General features: G+C 51.1%; 1 protein-coding gene across 10 annotated transcripts in view; it reads left to right on the top strand.

Moving 5' to 3' along the window:
- The window catches only part of ASTN2 (astrotactin 2), a 471,703-nt gene that overhangs the window by 268,958 nt on the left and 179,849 nt on the right, over nucleotides 1-22,896 (top strand). For all 10 annotated transcript variants that reach the window (XM_064171672.1, XM_064171662.1, XM_064171667.1 and 7 more), the window contains 2 exons: nucleotides 1,705-1,855; nucleotides 21,479-21,645. In XM_064171672.1, coding sequence (XP_064027742.1) covers nucleotides 1,705-1,855; nucleotides 21,479-21,645 — 318 coding nt within the window. The remainder of the gene's footprint in view (nucleotides 1-1,704; nucleotides 1,856-21,478; nucleotides 21,646-22,896) is intronic.

Raw genomic sequence — 22,896 nt, 5'->3', positions numbered from 1 at the left:
AGCTCTCAATAAGCATCTGTGCTCCCTTTGTAGGACCTCAGCAGAAAACAAAGTGTCTGAATTCTTTGTCCCAGGAAAAATCCGCTGTGAGAGACAGCAGAAAGACAGGGCTGGAAGCTGCCCAAGGCTTTCCATGGCCTCTGAATTTGGAGGGTTTTATGCTTCTCACTTGCTTAAGAGAGAGATGTCAGAGCACAGCCGTGCTCAGCACTTTGCAGAGCCAGCATGAGCTGGAGCAGTGCAGTGGAGAGCATCCATCACTGTGTCCTTGTCTCCAGGGATGAGGTCTGGTGAGGTCACATCTGGAGTACTGTGTCTGGTTCTGGGCTCCCCAGTTCAAGAAGAACTGTTCAAGGGAACTGCTTGAGAGAGTACAAAGATAATTTGGGGACTAGAACAACTGTCTTGTGAAGAGAGGCTGAGGGAACTGGGGCTCTTTACCCTAGAGAAGGGAAGACTGAGGGAGGATCTTATCAATGCCCCTAAATACTTGAAGGGTAAATGTCGGGAGGATGGGGCCAGGCCTTTTTCAGTGGTGCCCAGTGGTGGAACAAGAGGTAATGGGCACAAACCTGAACAGAAGAAGTTCCACCTAAACATGAGAATGATCTTCTTTAAATTGAGGATGGTAGAGCATTGGAACAGGCTGCCCATAGAGGTGGTAGAATCTTAATTGCTGAAGTCATTCAAAACCCACCTGGACACCATCATGTGCAACCTGCTCCAAGTGACCCTGCCCTGACAGGAGGATTGGACTCAACCTCCAGAGGTCCCTTCCAACCCCCATCATTCTGCAATTCTGGGATGAGCTTCCACATCCCTGCAAATCCAAGGCCAAGTTCTGGAAGGCTTCCCAGCTTTAGCAGTGTCTCCAGCTGCTGGCTGAGGTGTAGGTGCTCAGGGAGGCTTGGCTCAGCTGTGAAATGCTCAGGAGGGATTTCACCGTTGTGGATCCTCTGCTGCCTAGTGTAGGGTTGGATTCACACCCGGCCCCAGGCTACTAATGAAGTATCTCTTGGTTGTCAACCTGCATGAAAAAGGTAGATAGTGCCTTAGAAACCCCATATCTGCTTGGTTTCATCAAGGATTAGAGACAGAAAGATGATTAAGGGAAGGGAACATCTCTCTCATGTGGAGAGCCTGAGGGAGCTGGGGCTGTGCTGCTGGGAGAAGAGGAGACTGAGAGGTGACCTCATCAGTGGTTATAAAGATGTGCAGGGTGAGTGCCAGGAGGCTGCAGCCAGGCTCTGCTGAGTGATGCCTGATGACAGGACAGGGGGCACTGGGTAGAAGCTGAGGCATAGGAAGTTTCATGTAAACATGATAAGGATTATTTTCCCCTGTGAGGGTGACAGAGCCTTGAAATAGGCTGCCCAGGGCAGCTGTGGAGTCTCCCTATCTGGAGATATTCAAAACCAACCTGGACGCGTTCCTGTAAGATCTGGCATGGGTGACCCTGCTGTGGCAGGGGGGTTGGACTGGATGAGCTTCTGAAGTCCCTTCCAGCCCCTGCCATGCAGTGACTCAGGCAGCAGCCTTGCTTTGTGCGCTGCTATTTCATGTTCTTGGGAATCCTCCTTGGGCTGCCGTTCGCTCGCGGCAGCACCACCGTTTGCCCAGAGCAGCTTTCCTCGCGGTTTGCCCTGCCTGTGCCCTGTGCTGCCAGCTCCCAGCCGGCCCTAACGGCACTGTTTTCTCTCCAAGGGAAGAAGCGATGCTGTCCACCTACTTTGAAACCATCAACGATTTGCTGTCCTCCTTCGGGCCGGTGCGAGACTGCTCGCGCAACAACGGCGGCTGCAGCCGCAACTTCAAGTGCGTGTCGGATCGCAAGGTGGACTCCACGGGCTGCGTGGTAGGTGCCAAGCTGCTGGGCCCCTCTGCAGGTTTGGGAGTTCCCCACCACCCCCTAGCACGGCTGCACGCCCACACACACAATGAAATCTGGATGGCCATGAGCCAGCAGTGTGCTCTCGTGGCCAGGAAGGCCAGTGCCAGTCTGGGGTGGGTTAGTAGGGCTGTGGTTAGTAGGTCATAGAATCAAGCAGGTTGGAAGAGACCTCCAACATCATCCAGTCCAACCTATCCCCCAGCCCTAGCCAGTCAACTAGACCATGGCACGTCGAGGGAGGTTCTCCTGCCCCTCTACTCTGCCCTGGCGAGGCCTCCTCTGGAGTACTGTGTCCAGTTCTGGGCCCCCCCAGCTCAAGAAGCACAGGGAGCTGCTTGAGAGAGTCCAGCACAGAGCCACAAAAATCATTAAGGAAGTTGAATATCTTCCTTATGAGGAGAGCCTGAGGGAGCTGGGGCTTGGAGCTTGGAGAGGAGACTGAGAGGTGATCTCATTCATGTTTATAGATCTGTGCAGGTGAGTGCCAGGAGGCTGGAGCCAGGCTCTGCTGGGTGATGCTCAGTGACAGGGCAAGGGGCACTGGGTGGAAGTTGAAGCACAGGAGGTTCCATGTGAACCCGAGGAAGAATTTTTCCCTGTGAGGGTGACAGAGCACTGGCACAGGCTGCCCAGGGAGGTTATGGAGTCTCCCTCTCTGGAGATACTCAAGAACTGTCTGGATGCCTTCCAGTGTGATCTGCTCTGGGTGATCCTGCTCTGGCAGGGGGACTGGACCAGATGATCTTTGGAGGTCCCTTCCAGCCCCTGACATTCTGTCATTCTATGATTCTAAAAGTAATACAGAGATACAAAGCCCCTCCTGAACAGCAGACTGCCCAAGGAGGGCTCCAAACCAACCTCCCACCTTCTTTCCACCCCCTCTCTTATCTCAGAATCCCCCTTACATGCAGGGAGAGCTGGGGAAGGTTGGCAAGAGGTGTTAGAAGAAGAATGATTAGTTGAAGTTATGTATGTTCAGGCAGAGATAGTAAAGCAGACAGCAGCCAGACAGAGACTGACTTATCTTTTTTGTGTTCTTGTTTTAATGTGTCTCAGCAGAACAAATGGGTGATAGAGACATCACTATTACTTTCTTTTCACAGCCAGTGATCTGATTTCTCTCATTAAAATAGTCCAATTAGCCTCAAACCAGCACACCCCGGGCTGCCATCTCTTCTGGGGGTAAATGGAGTGGGACAGTGACTGCTCTGTCCTCGGAGATATGGCCAATGGGGAGTGTGTGTGCTGCTGGAGTGCTCCCACTCCCCTGGGGCTTTCACCATAAATCACATGGGGCTGAAGGAGCCCAGGGGCTCAGATGAGCAAAAGAGAAGTCAGCTGGAGGCTGATGGTCACTTTCATGCTTGTCAGGCTGCAGTCAATCTCACTTTTTCTCCTGCCTTCTCCTTCCCAGTGTGGGAAAAGGTGAAGCATCTCCCCATCCTCTCCCACTCTTGGCCCTTCTGATAACCTCAGAGATTTGGTTTCTAGATGTGCTCAGACAATCTTTTGAGTCCCAGGTTTTGCAGTCCCCTCTCCAGAAGACCCCTTAGGCCCTAGACCATTTGTTTTGGGCAGAAGCTCTGGCTCTTTCCCAGCTATCGATGCACAGAGCGGGGGTTGCTGTTCTTTAAGGTGGGAGCAGCAGAGCTCAGTGCCTTTCCCAGCTCTCAGTCACCTTCCTCAACATCAAAGTCTCCACTTCCCTGTATGTGGAGCTTGTGCAAGTCTGGCAGAACATATGGAGGTGTGGGAGCAGAGCCTTGGGAAGGTGAGGGAAACCTGAAGCATCCCTTTGTGTCTGGCTGCTGTAAAAGCCATCTCTATGCATTAAGAATAGTGTGACCAGAAGGTCAAGGGAGGTTCTGCTGCCCCTCTACTCTGTCCTTAGGAGAGCTCATCTGAAGTATTGTGTCTAATTCTGGGCTTCCCAGTTCAAGGAGGACAGGGACATACTAGAAAGTGTCCAACGGAGGGCTGTGAGGATGCTGAGGGTACTGGAGCATCTGTCTGATGAGGGAAGACTGAGACCTGGGGCTGTTTAATCTGCAGAAAAGAAGGCTGAGAAGGGATCTTATTAATGTTTACAAATATCTGAAGGAGGCTGTCAGGAAGGTGGGGCCAGGCTCTTTTCAGGTGCCCTGTGGTAGGATCAGGGGCAATGGACACAAACTGGAACCCAGGAAGTTCCACCTCAATATAAGGAGAAACTTCTTTACTGTAAGGGTGCAGGAGTCCTGGAGCAGGCTGCCCAGAGAGGTTTTGGACTTTCCTTCTCTGGAGACTTTCAGAGCCTGCCTGGATGCATTCCGGGGTGAGCCACACCCTGTGTGCCAAAGAGGTTGCACTCAATGATCTCCATAGGTCTCATCCGGCCCCTACCATTCTGTAATCCTGTGGCCCCACCAGGCAGTGGGTGGTGATCCTTGAGGGACTCCAGAGCTCACACCCACTGCTCCCAAGCCCCCCAAAAACCCTCTGCCCCCTCTCCTTGGTCTCCCTGTGGGCAGATCCCCCCTTGCCCAGCCTGCCCCCAGGCAGAGGCAGAAGCTAAGTGTCTCTTTATTTATTGAAGATGTTTACACACAGCAGCAGGGAAAGGTCAGGCTGGAGCACTGCTGTCCCGGGGGTGGCATTTTCATTATCCCCTTCTCCAGTTGCTTGTTAAGGCCATTTAGCACAACAGCCCTGATGTATCACCAGCAGCACCTGGTGCCATCTCCCCCCTGTGACTCCTCTCCCTTCCCTCCTCTCTTTTCCCATGCTTGTTTTCCTTCCTTGCCTTTTCCAGGGAGCAGCTGCCTTTCCAGTCCTTTGGTGGGGGGGGTTTCTCCTGTTTTTGGAAGTGTGTTATTTTGCCCTGAATGCCAATGTGCCCCCTGGACTGTCAGAAGCAAAGGGGACCCTGCCCACCCCATGCCACCGGGAGGAGATGGCTCTCTTGAAAAGTCAGGATATATTAAGGTAGGAATTGTCAATAACTTGCAGCCCAGAGCTGGTGTGCACAGAGGCAGGAGTGGGTATCTGTGGCTCTTGGAGAGAATGGCCTCCTGCTCTGCAGAGCCACACTGGGGCTTTGTGCAGAGAGAAAAACAGCTGCAGGGAAGGAAGAACAAGCAGCAGGAGTGACTGTCAGGAGTGACCTCAGTGCTGTCTACAGCTACCTCAAGGGAGGCTGTAGCCAGGTGGGGTTGGGCTCTTCTGCCAGGCAACCAGCAACAGAATATAGCTGGGGACAGAACAGAGGACACAGTCTCAAGTTGTGCCAGGGGAGGCCTAGGCTGGATGTTAGGAGGAAGTTCTTCCCAGAGAGAGTGATTGGCATTGGAATGGGCTGCCCAGGGAGGTGGTGGAATCGCTGTCCCTGAAGGTGTTCAAGCCAAGACTGAATGAGGCACTTAGTGCCATGGTCTGGTTGATTGGCCAGGGCTGGGTGCTAGGTTGGTTTGGATGATCTTGGAGGTCTCTTCCAACCTGGTTGATTCTGTGATTCTATAATTCCAGTCATGTTCATTGTGCTGAGCGAGGTTGGAGGTGATGGGAGATGAGTTCTGGAGCTCACCAGATCCCTGACATGCAACCTTGCAGCGCTTTCTGCACCACTCTCTGGACTGGGCTATACATCCTCTCCTCTGGTAGCCTGCTGGGTGTGAGCTGCCCTCCCAGGGCACGCAGGGATGGGATTATTTGCTGCAAAGCTGCAGGATGTCACAACACCATAGAATGCCAGGCTGGAAGGCACCTGAAGGATCAATGTCAGTTAGTTCTGAAGCCGAACTGCTGTGAACTCCACCTGCCAATTTGGTGAGTGCTGTGGGCAACATCAGGATGTAATTTAATTAAGCTCTCCCCTTTTTATGGAGTTCAGGGAGCGTTCACATCCTAATTTTAGCACCAGGCCTGCTCCAGCAGTACCCCATGTGCTATTTCACAAATCATGACATGTTGTTAATCTTTACCAGTCAACAGTTTATTAATTTGCCCAGGCCCACAGAAGTATATAATCAGTGGTTCATCAATCAAGGCTAAAGCCAACAAACGTTCCAGGCAGGTACTGAGCATAAAATATACATGTGGCCTTGTAAGCAATTAATACACAGCAGAGCTGGAGCCTAGCAGCTCAAGCTAGCAACAGCACAAATCTCTAAGATTTCTTATTCCTCCAATGCATAATCATCATCTGTTAGCAGCTCCTTCGTGCCCTTTGTACAGCTTCCAGTAAATGGTCATGGGCTGGGGATGAATTTATCTCAGGGCTTTTAGCAGCTGGGCTCTGCCATTACCTAATTGTTTGGCCTTAAAAGGGCTTGGTTAAAATGTCAAGGGTGGTTTGCTTGCAGCTGGTGGTGGAGTCTCTCTGAAGGATGGTCTCCTTGGGCTTATCAAGGAGAAAAGAGGATGTGGCTTTGTTTAGTTAAGGTCCTGTCTGCAAGGTATGTGGCTGTTTGAGCTGGGTTTCTAGCTCAGACATAGGGGAGAGGAGAGTATTCTAGGGACAGGTCATAGAATGGCAACAATGGATAAGTTAATATCATTTCATTGGAGCATCAAGAGCTTAGTGTCTAGAAGCACAGCTTGTACCTTCCCCTTGCTGCTTCTGTTGCTTCAGTTATGCCCACTGCTAGGCAGGAACACAAACCCTGTGAGGAGAGGCTGAGGGAGCTGGGGGTGTGCAGCCTGCAGAAGAGGAGGCTCAGGGCAGACCTCATTGCTGTCTACAACTACCTGAAGGGAGGCTGTAGCCAGGTGGGGTTGGACTCTTCTGCCAAGCAAGCAGCAACAGAAAAAGGGGACACAGCCTCAAGTTGTGCCAGGGAGGTCTAGGCTGGAAGTCAGGAGGAAGTTGTTGTCAGAGAGAGTGATTGGCATTGGAATGGGCTGCCCAGGGAGGTGGTGGAGTCTCTGTCCCTGGAGGTGTTGAAGCAAAGCCTGGCTGAGGCACTTAGTGCCATGGTCTAGTTGACTGGATAGGGCTGGGGGATAGGTTGGACTGGATGATGTTGGAGGTCTCTTCCAACGTGGTTGATTCTATGATTCTCTCTTCCCCTGCTGCTGTTTTGACTGCTGCTGCTTTGCTGTTTCACTGCTACATGACCCCTTCCCCAGCTTCCTGAAGGTTACTCTATTTCTCTAGTGGTTTATTTCTCCTTATACTCTTACATTTAAACTGTAAGAAATACAATTTCATTTTCCCCTGACTTTCCAAAAAACAATCCATGTTGTGATGAGTTTATTCTACCGGGGGAGGGATCCACCCTAACCCGGGACAGGTGACACCTTGGAAGACCCCAAGGACTCTGAAGCAGGGTGACAGCTGCTCAGCTTTCATCCCACACTTGCCAGGGGACACTTTTTGCTCCTCACCTCTTGGCTTTTCTGTTGTTTTACCTGTACCCAGTAGATGGCATTAGTGCATAAAGGTTTTCTGTGGGTTTTTTCTTATCGGAGGCCTTATTTTATTTGGGTAGTTCTCAGGAGTAGCAGCTGCAACCTTGTTAAGTCTTTGGCTTTGCTGACTGGAGCCTCTCTTTGAGCACTGCTGTGCATTGTAATAGGAGTCTCCACGCTCTAGAGAACTTGCCTGCATGCTGCTTTTCCTTGTTGCATCCTTGAACTGGGTGAAGCCATGGACATTTCTCCCAAGAAAACCTAATCCCAGAGAGCTTCTCTAAATCTGTTCTTAAAAGGGATTTGCTCAATGCTCAGCAAGAGTGAAAGGTGAGGCTTGAGAGGATGGGGCCAGGCTTTTCTCACTGATGTTCGGTGGCAGGACAAGGGCCAAAGGGCACAAATTGGAGCCCAAAATGTTCCATTGAACATGAGGAGAAAATCCTTTGGTGTGAAGGTGATGGAGCCCTGGCGCTGCATGCCCAGAGAGGTTGTGGAGAGATTCCAAAGCCCCCTGGACATTGTGATCCTGGGCAGCCTGCCATGGCTGACCCTGCTCTGGCAAAGGGGTTGGACTCGATGATCACTGGAGTTCATTTCCAGCCCACACCATGCTGGGATGCTGGAGTTCTGTGGTGGTTCAGCTCTGCAGGTTGAATCCAGTGTGTGTTTTGTACCATCTTGTAGGGATCACAGCAAACCAGGAGAACCTCTGCTGGAGGGGAAGTCAGGCTGTTGCCAGCAAAGGAAGATATTGCTGATCCCTTCCACCAACATGGTGTTAGCTGCTCAGTCTGGAGGGAGGATGCTGAAGGAGGAAAAGAGCTTAACCCTCGTGTGTTGATGATTTATAATTCAAGATGAAAACCTGTGAATAGACCCTGAGGGACTGAAGGAAACACCCGCAATGTGACTTCAGTTCAGGTTTCCCCACCTGTCTCTCAGCTTTGCTTTGCTCACTGATGCCAGGAGTTCTCTCCTCCACCCAGGGCGAAGGTGGGGCGTGGAGATCACTCATTTTTGCTGCCCCATAGCCATGCCAGCTTGCAAGCCCTGGAAGGGCAGAATTGCAGTTCCAGGGAAATAAGAGGAATGAGGATTTTTTTTGTTCCCAATGAAAACAAGATTTGGTCTTAGCAGATGAGCTGGGTGAGGAGGTGATCAATTGGCCCTTCAGTCCATGCTGGGCATCCTCAGCATTGCTGTGGAAGCTGTCAGGGGCAGGTACAGATGTGAAGGTGCATGTTTGAGCCACATAGTGCCTCTTGGAATGGAGTTTCATCATCTTAAAGACCTTTTGGAGAAGCAGGAGAGCATGAGCTGCTCAGCTGGTGATCAATAAGGCAGCTGGGGGTCCTGGGCCAAGGCAGGAGCAGAATAAGGCCCCTTGTTTCTGTGCTGTGTGAGCAGCTTCACTGCACTGCTATAGCAGCAGGTGGGTGCAGGTGGTGTGGTCTGATGGTTCTGCAACATCTGCAATGCCTACAGCTGTTGGTGAGTTAGTCTTTTAAATCAGAAAAATGCAGTTGGTGCCAAGGAGGCCAAAATATTGCAAGTATTAGGAAAATAACTCTGCCTTGAAATGGTTGCCAAGGCTGCCCAGGGAGGTGGTGCAGTCCCCATCGCTGGAGGGACTTGAGATGTGTAGATGTGGTGCAGAGGGATGTGGTTTAGTGGTGAATTGGCAGTGCTAGGCTAATGGTTGGTCTTGATGGTCTTAAAAGCCTTTTGCCACCTAATCATTCTATGATTCTATGACTGTTCTATGATTCTATGACTGTGGAAGGGCTCACAGCATGGCTGTGCTCCAGGATCTGTCCCACCTTCAGAGAGGTGTTGACAAGAGGTAGGAAGGAGAAGCCTACCTAGCCCAGGCAATGAGTGCTGCTGTCCTTCAGACATGAAATATTGCTGATCATCACCATCTCCCTGCTCTCTAGCACAGGTTTATTTCTAATCTGACTGAAAAAAAATATGGTTTGCCTTGAAGGACAATGTGAACTGCTCCTCTCCAGGAGCACAGGGTCAGCCTGTCAGGCAGGAGGGAGTTTGGCTGGCTCAGCAGAGAGCAGAATTGGAAATGAGATTAGAAATCAAAGAGCAGGACAGTGGCTACTGCCTCAGCCTCCTCCTTCCAGCAGAAGTTGAGCCAGCAGTGTGCACTTGCAGCCCAGAAAGCCATGCAGAGCCTGGGCTGCAGCAGCAGAAGTGTGGCCAGCAGGGCCAGGGAGGTGATTCTCCCCCTCTGCTGCGCTCTGCTGAGACCCCACCTGGAGTACTGCATTCAGTTCTGGAGCCCCTATTACAAGAGGGATGTGGAGATGCTGGAGTGTGTCCAGAGCAGAGCCATGAGGATGTTCAGAGGGCTGCAGCAGCTCTGCTGTGAGCACAGACTGAAAGAGTTGGGGCTGTGCAGGCTGGAGCAGAGGAGGCTCTGAGGTGACCTTCTTCTGGCCTTCCAGGATCTGAAGGGGGCTACAAAAAAGCTGGGGAGGGACTTTTTAGGCTGTCAGGGAATGACAGGACTGGGGGGAATGGAGCAAAGCTTGAGGTGGGGAGGTTCAGGCTGGACGTGAGGAGGAAGTTGTTGAGCAGGAGAGTGGTGAGAGGCTGGAATGGGTTGCCCAGGGAGGTGGTTGAGGCCCCATGGCTGGAGGTGTTTGAGGCCAGGCTGGCTGAGGCTGTGTGCAGCCTGCTCTAGGGTAGGGTGTCCCTGGGCATGGCAGGGTTTTGGAACTAGATGATCCTTGTGGTCCCTTCCAACCCTGACTGATTCTATGATTCTAAGTCACCCAGGGGTTGGCTTGGGGACTGTGGGGAGGTTCTTCAGCAGCAAGTGGATGATGCTGAGAGCTGACATGCTTTGGTGAGGCGAATCTGCGACTTTCAACCCAAACTGCTGTGCAGAAATCCTTCCCATATGTGAAAATTCCAAACATCTCCTTTCTCTGAAGGAGGAGGAAGTGTTTCATTCCAGCACTATCATCTGGAGTTTGATGTTGTGTAGCCTGAAATAAAAACAAAACGAGGCAGTGGGGCACCAAAACATTTCAGCCTTGTCAAAAGGAAATGCTCTCCTAAATCTCCCAATGAATTTCGAGATGGAATCCCACAAAGCACTTAAGCTTCATCAAGTCTGCATTTTTCTGACAGACAATTGTTCATTGGAAAATAAAACCTCATCCTTGCCAGCCTTAGGAGACACCTCACTAATTACGGTGGAGATGCACATGCAGGGGAGGGAGGGGAGGGGGAAACCTTTCTCTCCTAATCCCTTTAAAGTTTAGCTGGCTCCTTGAAGCAGAAGATGAGTCCTCATGTTTGTTATGGTTGGAAGCAGAACCCCTCAGCTCAACAGCATGCCCTCCTCTGTCCCACCTCCTCCCAAGGAGCCTGTGGCTTTGGGTTTATCTCAAACCCCTGTGATGCCAGTGGGGTTTGAAAGAATCATAGAATCAACCAGGTTGGAAGAGACGTCCAAGCTCCTCCAGTCCAACCTACTTAGCCAATCAACTACACCATGGCACTAAGAGCCTCATCCAGTCTTTTCTTGAACACCTTCAGGGACAGCAACTCCACCACCTCCCTGGGCAGAGAAGCAAAGGATGGGCAAAGCCTCTGAGATCCATAGCTGGATGTGGCCGCGAGCAGAGGGGCAGGCAGGGAGCCCACCACCCACCTGCCTTTGCTGTCAGTGCTACCAAAGGAGTTGTCACCTGTGATAGGTTTAGGAAATCCCCCCCCAACACCCAAATTAACATTTACCAGACCAGCTCAGAGGGTTTGGAAGTAAGGTACATTTTACAGCAAAGCTGAATGGATGAGCATATATATTCTTAGTGATGCCCAGTGCCAGCACAAGGGGCAGTGGTGGAAGCTGAGGCACAGGAAGTTTCATGTAAACACGAGGAGGGTTTGTTTCTCTGTGAGGGTCACAGAGCACTGGAACAGGCTGCCCAGGGGTTTTGTGTAATCTCCCTCTCTGGAGATGTTTAAGACCTGCCTGGATGTGTTCCTGTGTGATCTGCTCTGGGTGATCCTGCTCTGGCAGGGGAGTTGGACTGGGTGAGCTTTGGAGGTCCCTTTGTATTCTGTGGTTCTGTGTTTCTCTATAGGTGTTCAAGCAAAGCCTGGATGAGGCACTTAATGGCACTTAGTTGATTGAATAGGGCTGGGTGCTAGGTTGGACTGGATGAGCTTAGAAGTCTCTTCCAGCCTGGTTGATTCTGTGATTCTATAATATATTTGCCTGTATTTACAATTAGATATGATTTAAAAATAGTACAGAAATCAAATCTCCCCACCCTAGACAAATCAAAACCCAAATGGGGCCAAGGCCACTCTCTCTCTCCCCCCCAGACAGAAGAACCAACAAGGCTCACCTCTTAATCTGGAAAAGGTTAATGGAGGAGTCAGAGAGGAGTGAAGGAACAGTGACAGAGCCAGTGCCAAAAAAGCCAAGAGAGAAAAGTGGTTCAGACATTGGCTTTTTATACTGATTAGCAAACCAATGAATGATTGAGATTTTTATTGTTCTTATCATTATTATTATTATTTCCTTTCCAATGCTCTTAATTTCCTGAACTTTCAGGAAAAGTCCAATTTCTCTTATTGAAATTTTCCAATAAGCCTTAAAACTACCACATCACCATGCTGGGAAGTGGTGGCCACGTTTCAAAGCAAGTGGAATAGAATCAGTCAGGGTTGAAAGGGACCACAAGGATCATCTCGTTCCAGCCCCCTGACATGGGTGGGGACATCCTAAAGCTGCAACCATATTCATAGCATCAATCAGGGTTGGAAGGGACCACAAGGAGCAGCCAGTTCCAGCCCCCTTGCCATGCCCAGGGACACCCTACCCTAGAGCAGGCTGCACACAGCCTCAGCCAGCCTGGCCTTAAACACCTCCAGCCATGGGGCCTCAACCACCTCCCTGAGCAACCCATTCCAGGCTCTCACCACTCTCATGCTCAACAACTTCCTCCTCACCTCCAGCCTGAACCTCTCCACCTCCAGCTTTGCTCCATTGCCCCCAGTCCTGTCACTCCCTGAGAGCCTAAGAAGTCCCTCCCCAGCTTTTTTGTAGCCCCCTTCAGATGCTGGAAGGCCACAAGAAGGTCACCTCAGAGCCTCCTCTTCTCCAGCCTGCACAGCCCCAACTCTTTCAGTCTGTCCTCATAGCAGAGCTGCTGCAGTCTCTGAGCATCCTCATGGCCCTGCTCTGGACACTTTCCAGCATCTCCACATCCCTCTTGGCTCAGAAAGCACTGAGGTGAACTGGAGGTGTCAGCTGTGCTGGGAAGTGGAGGTTTGGGTGGTAATAGCTCCATGCATACAAGTGTCTAAAGGGTGTAGGTTACAAGGATGGGGCTGAGATCTTCTCAGTGCTGGTCAGTGATAGGACATGAGGCAGTGGGTACAAACTAGAACACAGGAGGTTTCACTTGAGCTTAAAGAGGAAATTCCATACTTTGATGGTGCTGGAGCACGGGAGTAGGCTGCCCAGAGAGGTTGTGGAGTCTCCTTCTCTGGAGACTTTCAAAACCCTCCTGGATATGTTCCTGTACAACCTTATCAAAACAGGCCTGTGTTAGCAGGGGAGTTGGACAAGATGATCTCCATAGGTCCCTTCCAACCCCTACTATTCCATGAGTCTATGATTTTATGTTTTTCTTCATTATTGGCTTTTTCAGTGATATTCCTCAGAGGACTTGGCTGGCCCAGTCCTTGTCTCCTTGCTCCCCAGCACTGGGATGCCTTATATGTTGTGGTCACAGCTGGGTGGGGTCTTTGGGCTTTGGCATATAGTGTGGCAGGGCTGTACCCTGGATTTTACGTGGGTCAGAACCTGAAATTTTGGTCTCCTGAAGGTTTTTGGAGGTGTGGCTAGGAAGGGAAGTGGCCCAGTGGTCAGGAGATGCCAGCACACCCCAGAAAGGGCTGTGAGTGACTTCTGGAAGGGAAGCAGCTGGAAGGTTTCCACTAGATTGATTTCTTTGCTGCAGAAGCTCTGAACACTTAGGTCTGTGTACATCCCACCAGCTGCTTGAAACAAGCCCATCCCATTTTGAATTGCAAACATTGTTGACTTGCCCAGAAGGGTCCCTGTAAGAGTTGTGTGGTGGCTGGAGGCAAGGAGGTGCTGCCTAGAGCTTTGGTGTCCTCCATAGTGCCCCCAGCCTGGTATCCTACCAAGCGGAGGAGCGTGAGCTATCCCAGCATCTGCTGGGGAGCCTGCAAGACAGATGGGTTTGATTTTCTGAGGCTAAAATAATGATTGATGATCTTGAAAGGGAAAAGGAAGCAGGGGAAAAGGAGGGAAGGGAAAAAGAGTGGGAAGATAATGACTGTTATTTCAGAAAACAGCCCTAATGCTTCCCTCTGGGAAGGATGCTCCCCCGCAGCGGGGTGTCAGGGAGGGGGGGGTTTGCTGCAGCTGGGGTGGGGGTGAGGACATCACTGCCCTGAGGAGGTGAGGCAGGAGTGGCCCTGGAGACAGGCTGCCACTTCAGCAGCCAGCTTTTTGGCCTGTTTTCCCAAAATATTAGGAGAGGAGAGAGAAATCTCAGCCACAGAGGTGGGCTGAGCACAGCCAAACTTTGGTCCTGCTGCTGCTGAGGAGCTTTGCTCACTGGGAGCCTCCTGGGCCAAGAAAGAGAAGGCAGAATAAGTCATTGAGTGAATATAGAGATTGTCTGAATATAAATCTATGGACACAGAGGAGTTTACTGCATTTGTATCATTTCTGAGCTCTAACAAGCAAATAAAATACATGCCAGTGCATAGTTTGGAGCTCATTAAAATGCTGGCACTTGCTTGTACCTCAGCAGTCTCTCAGATTAATGTTTTTGTCTCATGCTGAAGAGGTTCCTTGGTGAGGAGGGAAGATGCCTGTAAACAAACTGGAGTCATTAGAGCCTTTTGGACATCACACTCAGTGCCTCTGCAGCCCTGAGCCACCAGCCTTTTTGCAGCCTCAGGCCAGTGCTGCTGGGGATGTAATCTGGGGAAGTGGCACTGGGCCCGGGGTCATGGTCTTGAGTCTCGCCTTCAGACCCATTCAGATGTGACTGTGTGGTAAACAGAGTGACACCAGGGGCAGGGGATTGGTGCCAGCTTCTCTGTGTGGCTTTGAGGAGCTGGGCTCATCTGTGCCCAGAGCGTTGCCCTCCACACCCTGGCACAGGAGAAATCTCTGGCCAAAAGGCTGCTCTTGTTGAGAAAGCAGAGCAGACTGCTACAAAGAGCAGCTTGCTCTCTGCAGAAACACTTCAGTAAATATTCTTCTAGCAAAAACCCTTAACATCAGAAGAGAGGAGCTGAGCTGAGAAGCCCTGGCAGGCTGCTGGTGTTCTCTCATCCAGAGCATCCACATCTGTAATGAGACTCTGCTTTTACTTCCAGTGACCCCCTCACCTGTCCTGCTGCTAATGAGCTTTGTAAATGAGAAAGTGAGCAAAGACTCCATCTTTGCCTTAGTGTGAACAGGGTCTCCTCTGGATCCTTACTTTCCTAAGACACACTCTTGCAAGGGTTTCCTTGGAAGATGTCTGCTTTCTTTCCCCTGGGAAAGTCTTGGGAGGAGAAGCTGAGGGACCTGGGGTTGTTTAGCCCAGAAAAGAGAAGATCAAAAGGGGACCTTATCACACTCTACAACTACCTAAAGGGAAGGTGTAGTAAGGTGGGAGTTGGGCTCTTTTCCCAGGCAGCTTGTGACAAGATGAGAGGGCATGGCCTGAAGTTGCACCAGGGGAGGTGTAGATTGGATGTTAGGAAGCACTTTCTCATGGGAAGGGTAGACTGGAATGGACTGCCCAGGGAGGTGATGAAGTTGCTGTCATCCCTGGAGATGTGTAAGGCAAGATTGGATGTGGCACTTAGTGAAACAGTCCAGTTGATGTGGTGGTGTTAGGTTGTAGGCTGGACTTGGTGATGTCAGAGGTCTGTTCCAGCCTCAATAATGCTATGGAGATGATCCTTCTCCCTGTATTTGCTCTGGCCGTGCTGAGGATGGTGCAGGAGGGGTGTGGAGAAGCTGTGCTGAGTCCTGGTGGCAGGTGGCTGAGTGGCATCACACACGGTGCCCAGGTGACAGTGGTGGGCAAGGGCATCCCATTTGGTTCCAAACCACAGCCCTGTGCATTGGAAAGTGGCCAGCTGTGATGGCCTCCCAGGGGTGGCAGCAAGTCCTGTCAGCTCTGCCACTCCGTGTCACCTTGGAGATGTCATTTAAAAGGGAAAAAGGCAGACTGCTCCAAGCCCCAGGTAAAAATAGCACCTTCTTATCCAGCATGTCCATTCCCCTCATGTACTCAGGGTCCATTTACTGACTGCAGTGACAAAAGTCAAGACCTGGGTTCTCTGTTTGTGTGTCTTGGAGGGGACAACGGTGCCCAGCTGTGCCAGCAGCCAAACCGCAGCGAGCTGCAGTGGTTCCTCCTTCACAAAGCTATCAACAGCTTGCAGGGTCTGTGCTATCTCTGCTAATGCACAAGATGACAAGAAAGTGAAGTTTTCTTTTCCAATCCCAACAGCAATTTTCAGATCTGGCTGTGGCCACAGAGCAGCCAAATCACTCCTGCGTCGATGGGATGGCTTTGCAAGGCAGTGCAATCACAGAGTGAGAGAGTCATTTGCCACTGGAATGGGCTGCCTGGGGAGGTGGTGGAGTCACTGTCCCTGGAAGTGTTCAAACAAAGCCTGGATGGGGCACTTAGTGCCATGGTCTAGCTGATTGGGTAGGGCTGGGTGCTAGGTTGGACTGGATGAGCTTGAAGGTCTCTTCCAACCTGGTTGATTCTGTGATAAAGTTGTATGGCAACATCTTCTTCCTGGCTTTTCAGAGCAGACCACGAGCTGGAGTCTCCATCTACCTTCCTTTTCCTCTCCATAGCATGGATTACATACCAGACTCTCTTCTTAAGCTCCAAGAAGGTTTTGCTTGTCATGTCCATGAATGAAGGACACATTATAGTGGCCTTCCAGTACCTGAAGAGGGCTACAGGAAGGCTGGGGAGGGACTTGTTATAAGGGCTGGTAGTGATAGGATGAGAAGGAGTGGATTGAAGCCTGAGGATGGGGGATTTAGGCTGGAGATTAGGAAGAAATTCTTTCCAGTGAGAGTGGTGAGACACCAGAACAGGTTGCCTAGGAAGGTCATGGATGCTCCCTCCCTGGAAGTGTTCAAGAACCAGGTTGGATGAGGCCTTGAGCAACCTGTTCTAGTGAGAGGTGTCCCTGCCTATGGCAGGGGGTTGCAACTGGATGAGCTTTAAGACCCCTTCCAACCCAAGCCATTCTATGATTCTAGGAATAAGGATGGTCTGAGAGTATGAAATGAGTTCCTGAGCAGTGAGGGTCTAATGTGACAAACCACAAAGAGCTTTTTCTATTGACTTGCTGACTAGCCATTTGTAGGGTTCCCTTTGCCTCCCTGGATAAGTGGATCCATCCCATATCTGGGCAAGGGATGTGCAGAAGTGGTTGGCTGGGGCTTGATGAGGCACCACATCTCTCCCATCAGGGAGAGACGTGTCACCCATGATTGCCCAGACAGAGTTATTGACTGAGTAGCTCATTGATTTTCTAATCATTCTCCCACCCCCACCCTGTGTCACTGCCAAGGCAGCTCACAAATTGAGCTGCAGCTGAATTGATGGAGGATTGATTATAACTCACCGTAATTATTGGTACTCTGCTGCCCGAGCCAGACAGATCAATGTCACCAACAACAGATCTGGGCCTTTAGGAAAGCCCAGTGAAGGTAGAGCAAGAAGTTGGTTTGGGGAGCCTGCCTGAGAGCCCAGACCAGAGCTTTGGCACAGAACTGAGCTTTCTCCTGGGTCATTTCTGACTCCCGTGGGTAAGGACATAGCTGCACCCGAATGGGATTTGCTTTGCACAGAATCACACAACTGTTTTTGTTGGAAGAGATGTTTAGGATCATTGAGTCCAACCATTAACCCAGCACTGCCAGGTCACCACTAAACCATGTCCCTCTGCACCACACCTCCATGGCTCTGAAACCCCTCAAGGAATGGGGATTCAGCCTCTGCCCTGGACAGCCTGGCACAGGGTTTGACAATCCTTTTGAGGAAGAAATCATTCCTCATGTCCAACCTAAACCTCCCCTGGTGCAACTCGAGGCCACTTCCTCTTGTCCCATTGCCCTGCACAGGGGCTTGGTGTTGCCTCTCCTGCCATCTGCCAGTTGGTTTTGCTGGCTGGCACTGATGGCAGAGCTCACTGTTACCCCAGCTCGCTGTCCTTGCCATCTTTATCCGCTCTAGCCCCACTAAGCAGGGACACCTCCCATCATTGTGTTGTTGGCTTCCAAAGCTTTCTGTCCCTGGAGAGCTGCAACACTGCAGCTTGCTGAAGAGCTGTCTCTGAGCTGGGGATAGGTGAGAGGGGAGGGGTCCTTGCTTTTGCACATGCCATAATTAGTGCTTATTAGGATGTGTAATTACAAACAGAAAGGAAACACGTTCTGCGGTGATTGAAAGCCCAGACTGGAGGAATATCCCAAGGATGGCCTCAAGCAAAGTGGGGGCTAAGTGAGGGAGGGCTCTGGGGACCTGCTCACTCAGTCCTGAAGAAAGTGGCATCAGTTTCTGCTGTGGGCAGGAGAAGATGCTGAGCTCAGCACACAGATCAGTGCCAACGCGAGAGTCCCAAGTGACAGCTCAGAAAAGCTGTGACTGAGCCCTGGCTGTGATCCTGTAACTCCTGATGACTTAAGGTCCCATCCAATTGTTTTCAGCACCCTGAAAGGTCCCTCAGGAGCTCCAGAGGGGACATGGGCAGAGTCCCAGAGCTCCCTATCCCCACTGGCCTGGGGAGAGAAGCAGAGAGGCAGATGCGGTGCCACGGAGCAAAGATGCTGTTTGCAGACAGCTCTTGTGTCCTCCAGGGAGACACATTCCTGCCAGCTTGCAGAGCTCTTGTTCTTGTGCTGGGGCTGGCAGACACGGAGGAGACCACAGGAGATGAGTGTTGTATCTGCAGATTCACAAACATACATATCCTGGCCCTGTCTTCCAGGCAGCTTGGCAGTGAAAAGCACAGATTGTTCTGGGCCTCCTCTCCTCCTTCATGTTTATGCTCTCTGTGCAGCTAGAGAGCTGCCTGCTCTCAAGTCTTCTGCTGCTTCTTGAGTAAGCAGGGCTACTGTGCCCCAAGCTACCTCTGTGGGGCCCTGCCTGTGCCCTGCCTGCCCTGCAAAGTTGGGCAGCATCCTGTTCCAGAGCCCTTCGCTGCCAGCATTGAATTCCAGGCAGGAAGCATCCAAGGTTATCTGCTTTATCCTGAGAGCTGTGGCTTCTCCAAGCCATGTTGTAGAATCATAGAATGGTTTAGGTTAGAAAGGATCTTTCAAGGTCATCTAGTCCAGCTCCTCTGCAGTCATCAGGGACAGCTACAGCTGGTTGCTCAGAGCCCCGGACAACCTGACCTGGAATGGTTCCAGGGATAAGTCATCTCCCATTTTCCTGAGCAACCTGAGCCAGGGTCTCAGTGCAAAAAAGTCTTCCTTTGCTCTAGCCTAAATCTCCCTCTCTTGTTTTAAAATCATCAATCCTTGTCCTAATATCTTTTGGCTGGAGAAGTCTTGTGCCTCACAAAGTCCCCTTCCTCCCCTTCCCACCTTATTTGATACTTATAAGGAGGATGCTGATGTTTGCAAGGTCATAGAAGCAAGCAGGTTGGAAGAGACTTCCAAGCTCATCCAGTCCCACCTAGCACCCAGCCCTGGCCAATCAACCAGACCATGGCACTAAGAGCCTCATCCAGGCTTTTTCTGAACACCTCCAGGGACAGCAACTCCACCACCTCCCTGGGCAGCCCAGAGCTGAGGGCACAGGAGCTAGGGGCATGTCTGGTGGACATCAGGCACAGGATTGCCTGAGACATTACATTTGCTGCAGATGGGGCAGAAGCAGCTTGCTGCTGCTGTAGGGAAAGAGCACAGTGTTTCTAGGAGGTGGTGAGGAACTTCTCATCACTTGGGCAGGCTGGGCCAGCACTCCCTAAAGCAGCTTTCTGCCCGTGAGCAGCTCACTTCTTGAGCAGCCAAGAGCAAGTAGGGCTCAGCAGCTCATCTCCTGCTGGCATCAGCGAGCTCAGGGTCCAGGGTCCAGAGTCTCCTGAACTTTTATTAATATGTACAGCATTTTGCTCCCCTGGAAAATGGATTTTCTTTTTTTAAGCACGAAGCAGAGTGCTTTTATAACCTTTCTTCTGCTTGACAGAGGCCATTTATAACCTGCCTTCATCTCTACCTGTGCAAGCTCCAGTCTAACTCATCTTCAAGAAATTCCATAATGCATTTTTAATTGCAAGCTGCTCCTAGGCAAGATTTATTTCTTTTCTCAAGGCCTGGCCTTTTTGTTGTTGTTTGTGTGCCTGTGTGTTTGGAGAGAAGGGCTGTGGAACACGAGCGGAGGAGAAGAGAGCTTTAATCTGGGTGACAATTTATTGATGGCATTTGCTGCCTGCTGGCTTTTATCTTTTGGGACAAGGAAAGCCAGCTGGGGAACTGGAATTAAAACCCAGATCTCCAGCTTATGTGAATTGTTCCCTTGGCTGTGGGAAAGTGATGAGCGTGGGCTGTGATCCTGTCCTCCCTCAGTCCTGCCCCCACTGTGGGCTGATCTTGCCTGCAGCTGCCTCCTCCCATGCAAGGCAGCAAGGTACACAGCTTGAGTTCTGTGTTCAGTTCTGGGTGCCACATATAAGAAAGAAATTGAAGTCCTGGAACCTCTCCAGAGAAGAGCAATACGGCTGGTGAGGGGTTTGGAGGGCAGGTTGTGTGAGGAGCAGCTGAGGCAACTGGAGTTGTTTAGAATCATAGAATCAACCAGGTTGGAAGAAACCTCCAAGATCATCCAGTCCAACTGAGCACAGACCTCTTTGCTCTCTATATCTCCCTGACAGGAGGTTGCAGTGAGGTGGGGGTTGGTCTCTTCTCCCAGGCAACCAGCAATAGAACAAGGGGACACAGTCTCAAGTTGTGCTGGGGGAAGTCTAGGCTGGATGTTAGGAGGAAGTTGTTGCTAGAGAGAGTGATTGGCATTGGAATAGGCTGCTCAGGGAGGTGGTGGAGTTGCCATCCCTGGAGGTGTTCAAGCAAAGCCTGGATGAGGCACTTAGTGCCATGGTCTGGTTGACTGAATAGGGCTGGGTGCTAGGTTGGTCTGGCTGATCTTGGAGGTCTCTTCCAACCTGGTTGACTCTGTGATTCTAATGACAGGACGAGAGGAATTGGGCTGAAGTTGTGCCAGGGGAGGTTTAGGTTGGATAGTAGGTAAAATGTCATTACTGAAGGAGTGATTGGCATTGGAACAGACTGCCCAGGGAGGTGGTGGAGTCACCATCCCTGGAGTGTTTGACATGACAGCTCAGGCTATAGTTTAGTGGCCATGGTAGTTGAGTTATGGTAGGACTTGATGATTTTAAAGGTCCTTTCCAACCTTAAAGATACTAAGATTCTCTGGTGCCCAAACCATGCTTGCTGGCCTGCCTGGTGTGGTTTGAGATGCTTTCCTGGGTTTACTCCCAAGCTCTGAGAAGATTTACTGAGTTGGTCCTAGGTGTTGAGGTGTTTTTTTTCTGGGTTGCACCAGACCTTTCTATATCTGAGAGGACCAGGGAATAAATATAGAGGATTGCTGCAGCATGTTCCACAGCAGGTTGGCACCCTTCATCCCACACTGACTTGAGGCTTCATCACTGTGTAACTTTGCTGCCTTGAAGATTTCACCTTCTCCAGAGGCATGATGTGGAACAAAGCTTTTGCAGCATGGTCTTTTTCTCCTGGTCCTTGCCCCTTCCCCAAAGACTGTGTGAAGTGGTGCAGGGCCCTTGGGGCTGCTCCATTCAGCACTCAAGGCAAACAGGATGTTAGGAATAAGTTCTTCACCATGAGGGTGGTGAGACACTGGAATGGGTTGCCCAGGGAGGTGGTGGAAGCGGCATGGCTGGAGGTGTTTAAGGCCAGATTGGATGAGGCTCTAGACAGCCTGATCTAGTGTGAGGTGTCCCTGCCTGTAGCAGGGGGATTGGAGCTGGATGATCCTTGTGGTCCCTTTCAACCTTGACTAATTCTGTGACTCTAACTCAGAGTTCTCAGGTGGGCTGTGCCCTGAGAGGGGCTGTGTCTCCAGGGTGGGTGACCTTACCACGTCCCATCTCTCACTGCAGTGCCCCGAGGACCTCCGACCCATGAAGGATGGCACCGGTTGTTACGACTACTCCAAAGGGATTGACTGCTCAGATGGCTTCAACGGTGGCTGTGAGCAGCTCTGTCTGCAGCAGACCCTCCCTCTGCCCCACGACCCCACATCCAGCACCATCTTCATGTTCTGCGGGTGAGTCCCCCCCCAACACTCCTGCATCTCCCACTAGCAGATCAATAACCTGTGCCCTTTTCCATCCCTGTCAGCCCTCCTGTGCCACCCACCCCCAAGCTGGTGTGCCCGAGAAAAGGCTGTTTATGGAGCTGGCTCCCAGCAGGAACTGAGGCACCTGCTTTGCCTGCAGGCAAAAAGCATAGGGGGGAGTGCAAGGAGCAGTGTGAGCAGATGCACCTTCCTCCTCCTCTCCTCCACTGTGACACAGTGCAGCCTGATCTGTGACTCACCCTGGAGGGACTCAGAAATTGTACATTGTGTATTGGAGGGGGAAGGTGGAGGATCTGTTTAAAAAAATACTACTTTATTGCTTTTTGCCTCCTCTGTGCCTCTCTTAAAATAGAGTTTCATCCCCGATTTTGGCCAGGATCCTATAATCCTACACAATTTAGTGTGTTCTCTTGGGAAAATCTCCCTGGCTGCAGCATGTTCGAGAGGAGCTTGGTGATTATCTGGCTTTGTGCTGCACAGCTGCAGTCAGCCTTTGCTTGCCCTGTCCCATGCCTGGCCCCAGGGCTGTCTGCATATTGCATCCCTCGCCTGGGTCACGCTTCTGGGCACATGAGGAGCTTGCTTCATGTCGTAGTGGGAATGACTGGGGTGAAGGAGGGAAAAAGATGCTCTTTTGGGCAGGAAATGCCCACAAGTGAGAAGGGAAGCAAATTCCTGTCAGTAACCCTGAGGAGCACCCATGGAGTCATGATGCTGTGCCTCATGCAGCCCAAGCCTCTTGCTGCTCCCCAGACAAGAGCAGCCCAGGGAGCATTGCCTGTGTCAGCTTCTTTCTTTTCCCTTTTTTGCTGAGGTTTTGAGTTTGTTATGATTTTTTTTTTGTTTTTTTGCTTCTCTCCCCACCCTCAACTTCTTTTTGAATTGTTGTTTAGCAGCACAGAGCAGTTGAGTCACTGAGGCAGGAGCACATTGCCTCTGCTGTGCCTGCAAAAGCGGTGGAAATCCACACAGGCACAAACAACCTTTCAGGGAAGGGTCTAGAAAATCTTGAGACATTCCATGGTCTCCATCCACACCCACACAGCAGATCTGCATTTCAATTTCCCATCCCCAAGGACAGGGACTCTTTTCACTTTTTTTTTCCTCCCCCTTTTTCCATAATCCCTTTTCAAGGCAGATCTGCACTTTGGGAGCAGGCAAGGAAAAGCACAACAGACCGATGGGAGTTCCGCTTGCGGCAGGGAAAAAGTGATAGAG

This window comes from Pogoniulus pusillus, chromosome 35 (genome assembly GCF_015220805.1).
Source record: "Pogoniulus pusillus isolate bPogPus1 chromosome 35, bPogPus1.pri, whole genome shotgun sequence".
Classification (NCBI taxonomy): domain Eukaryota; kingdom Metazoa; phylum Chordata; class Aves; order Piciformes; family Lybiidae; genus Pogoniulus; species Pogoniulus pusillus.
Note: the sequence above shows the minus strand (reverse complement) of the source record. Positions and strands in the feature narration are given on the sequence as shown.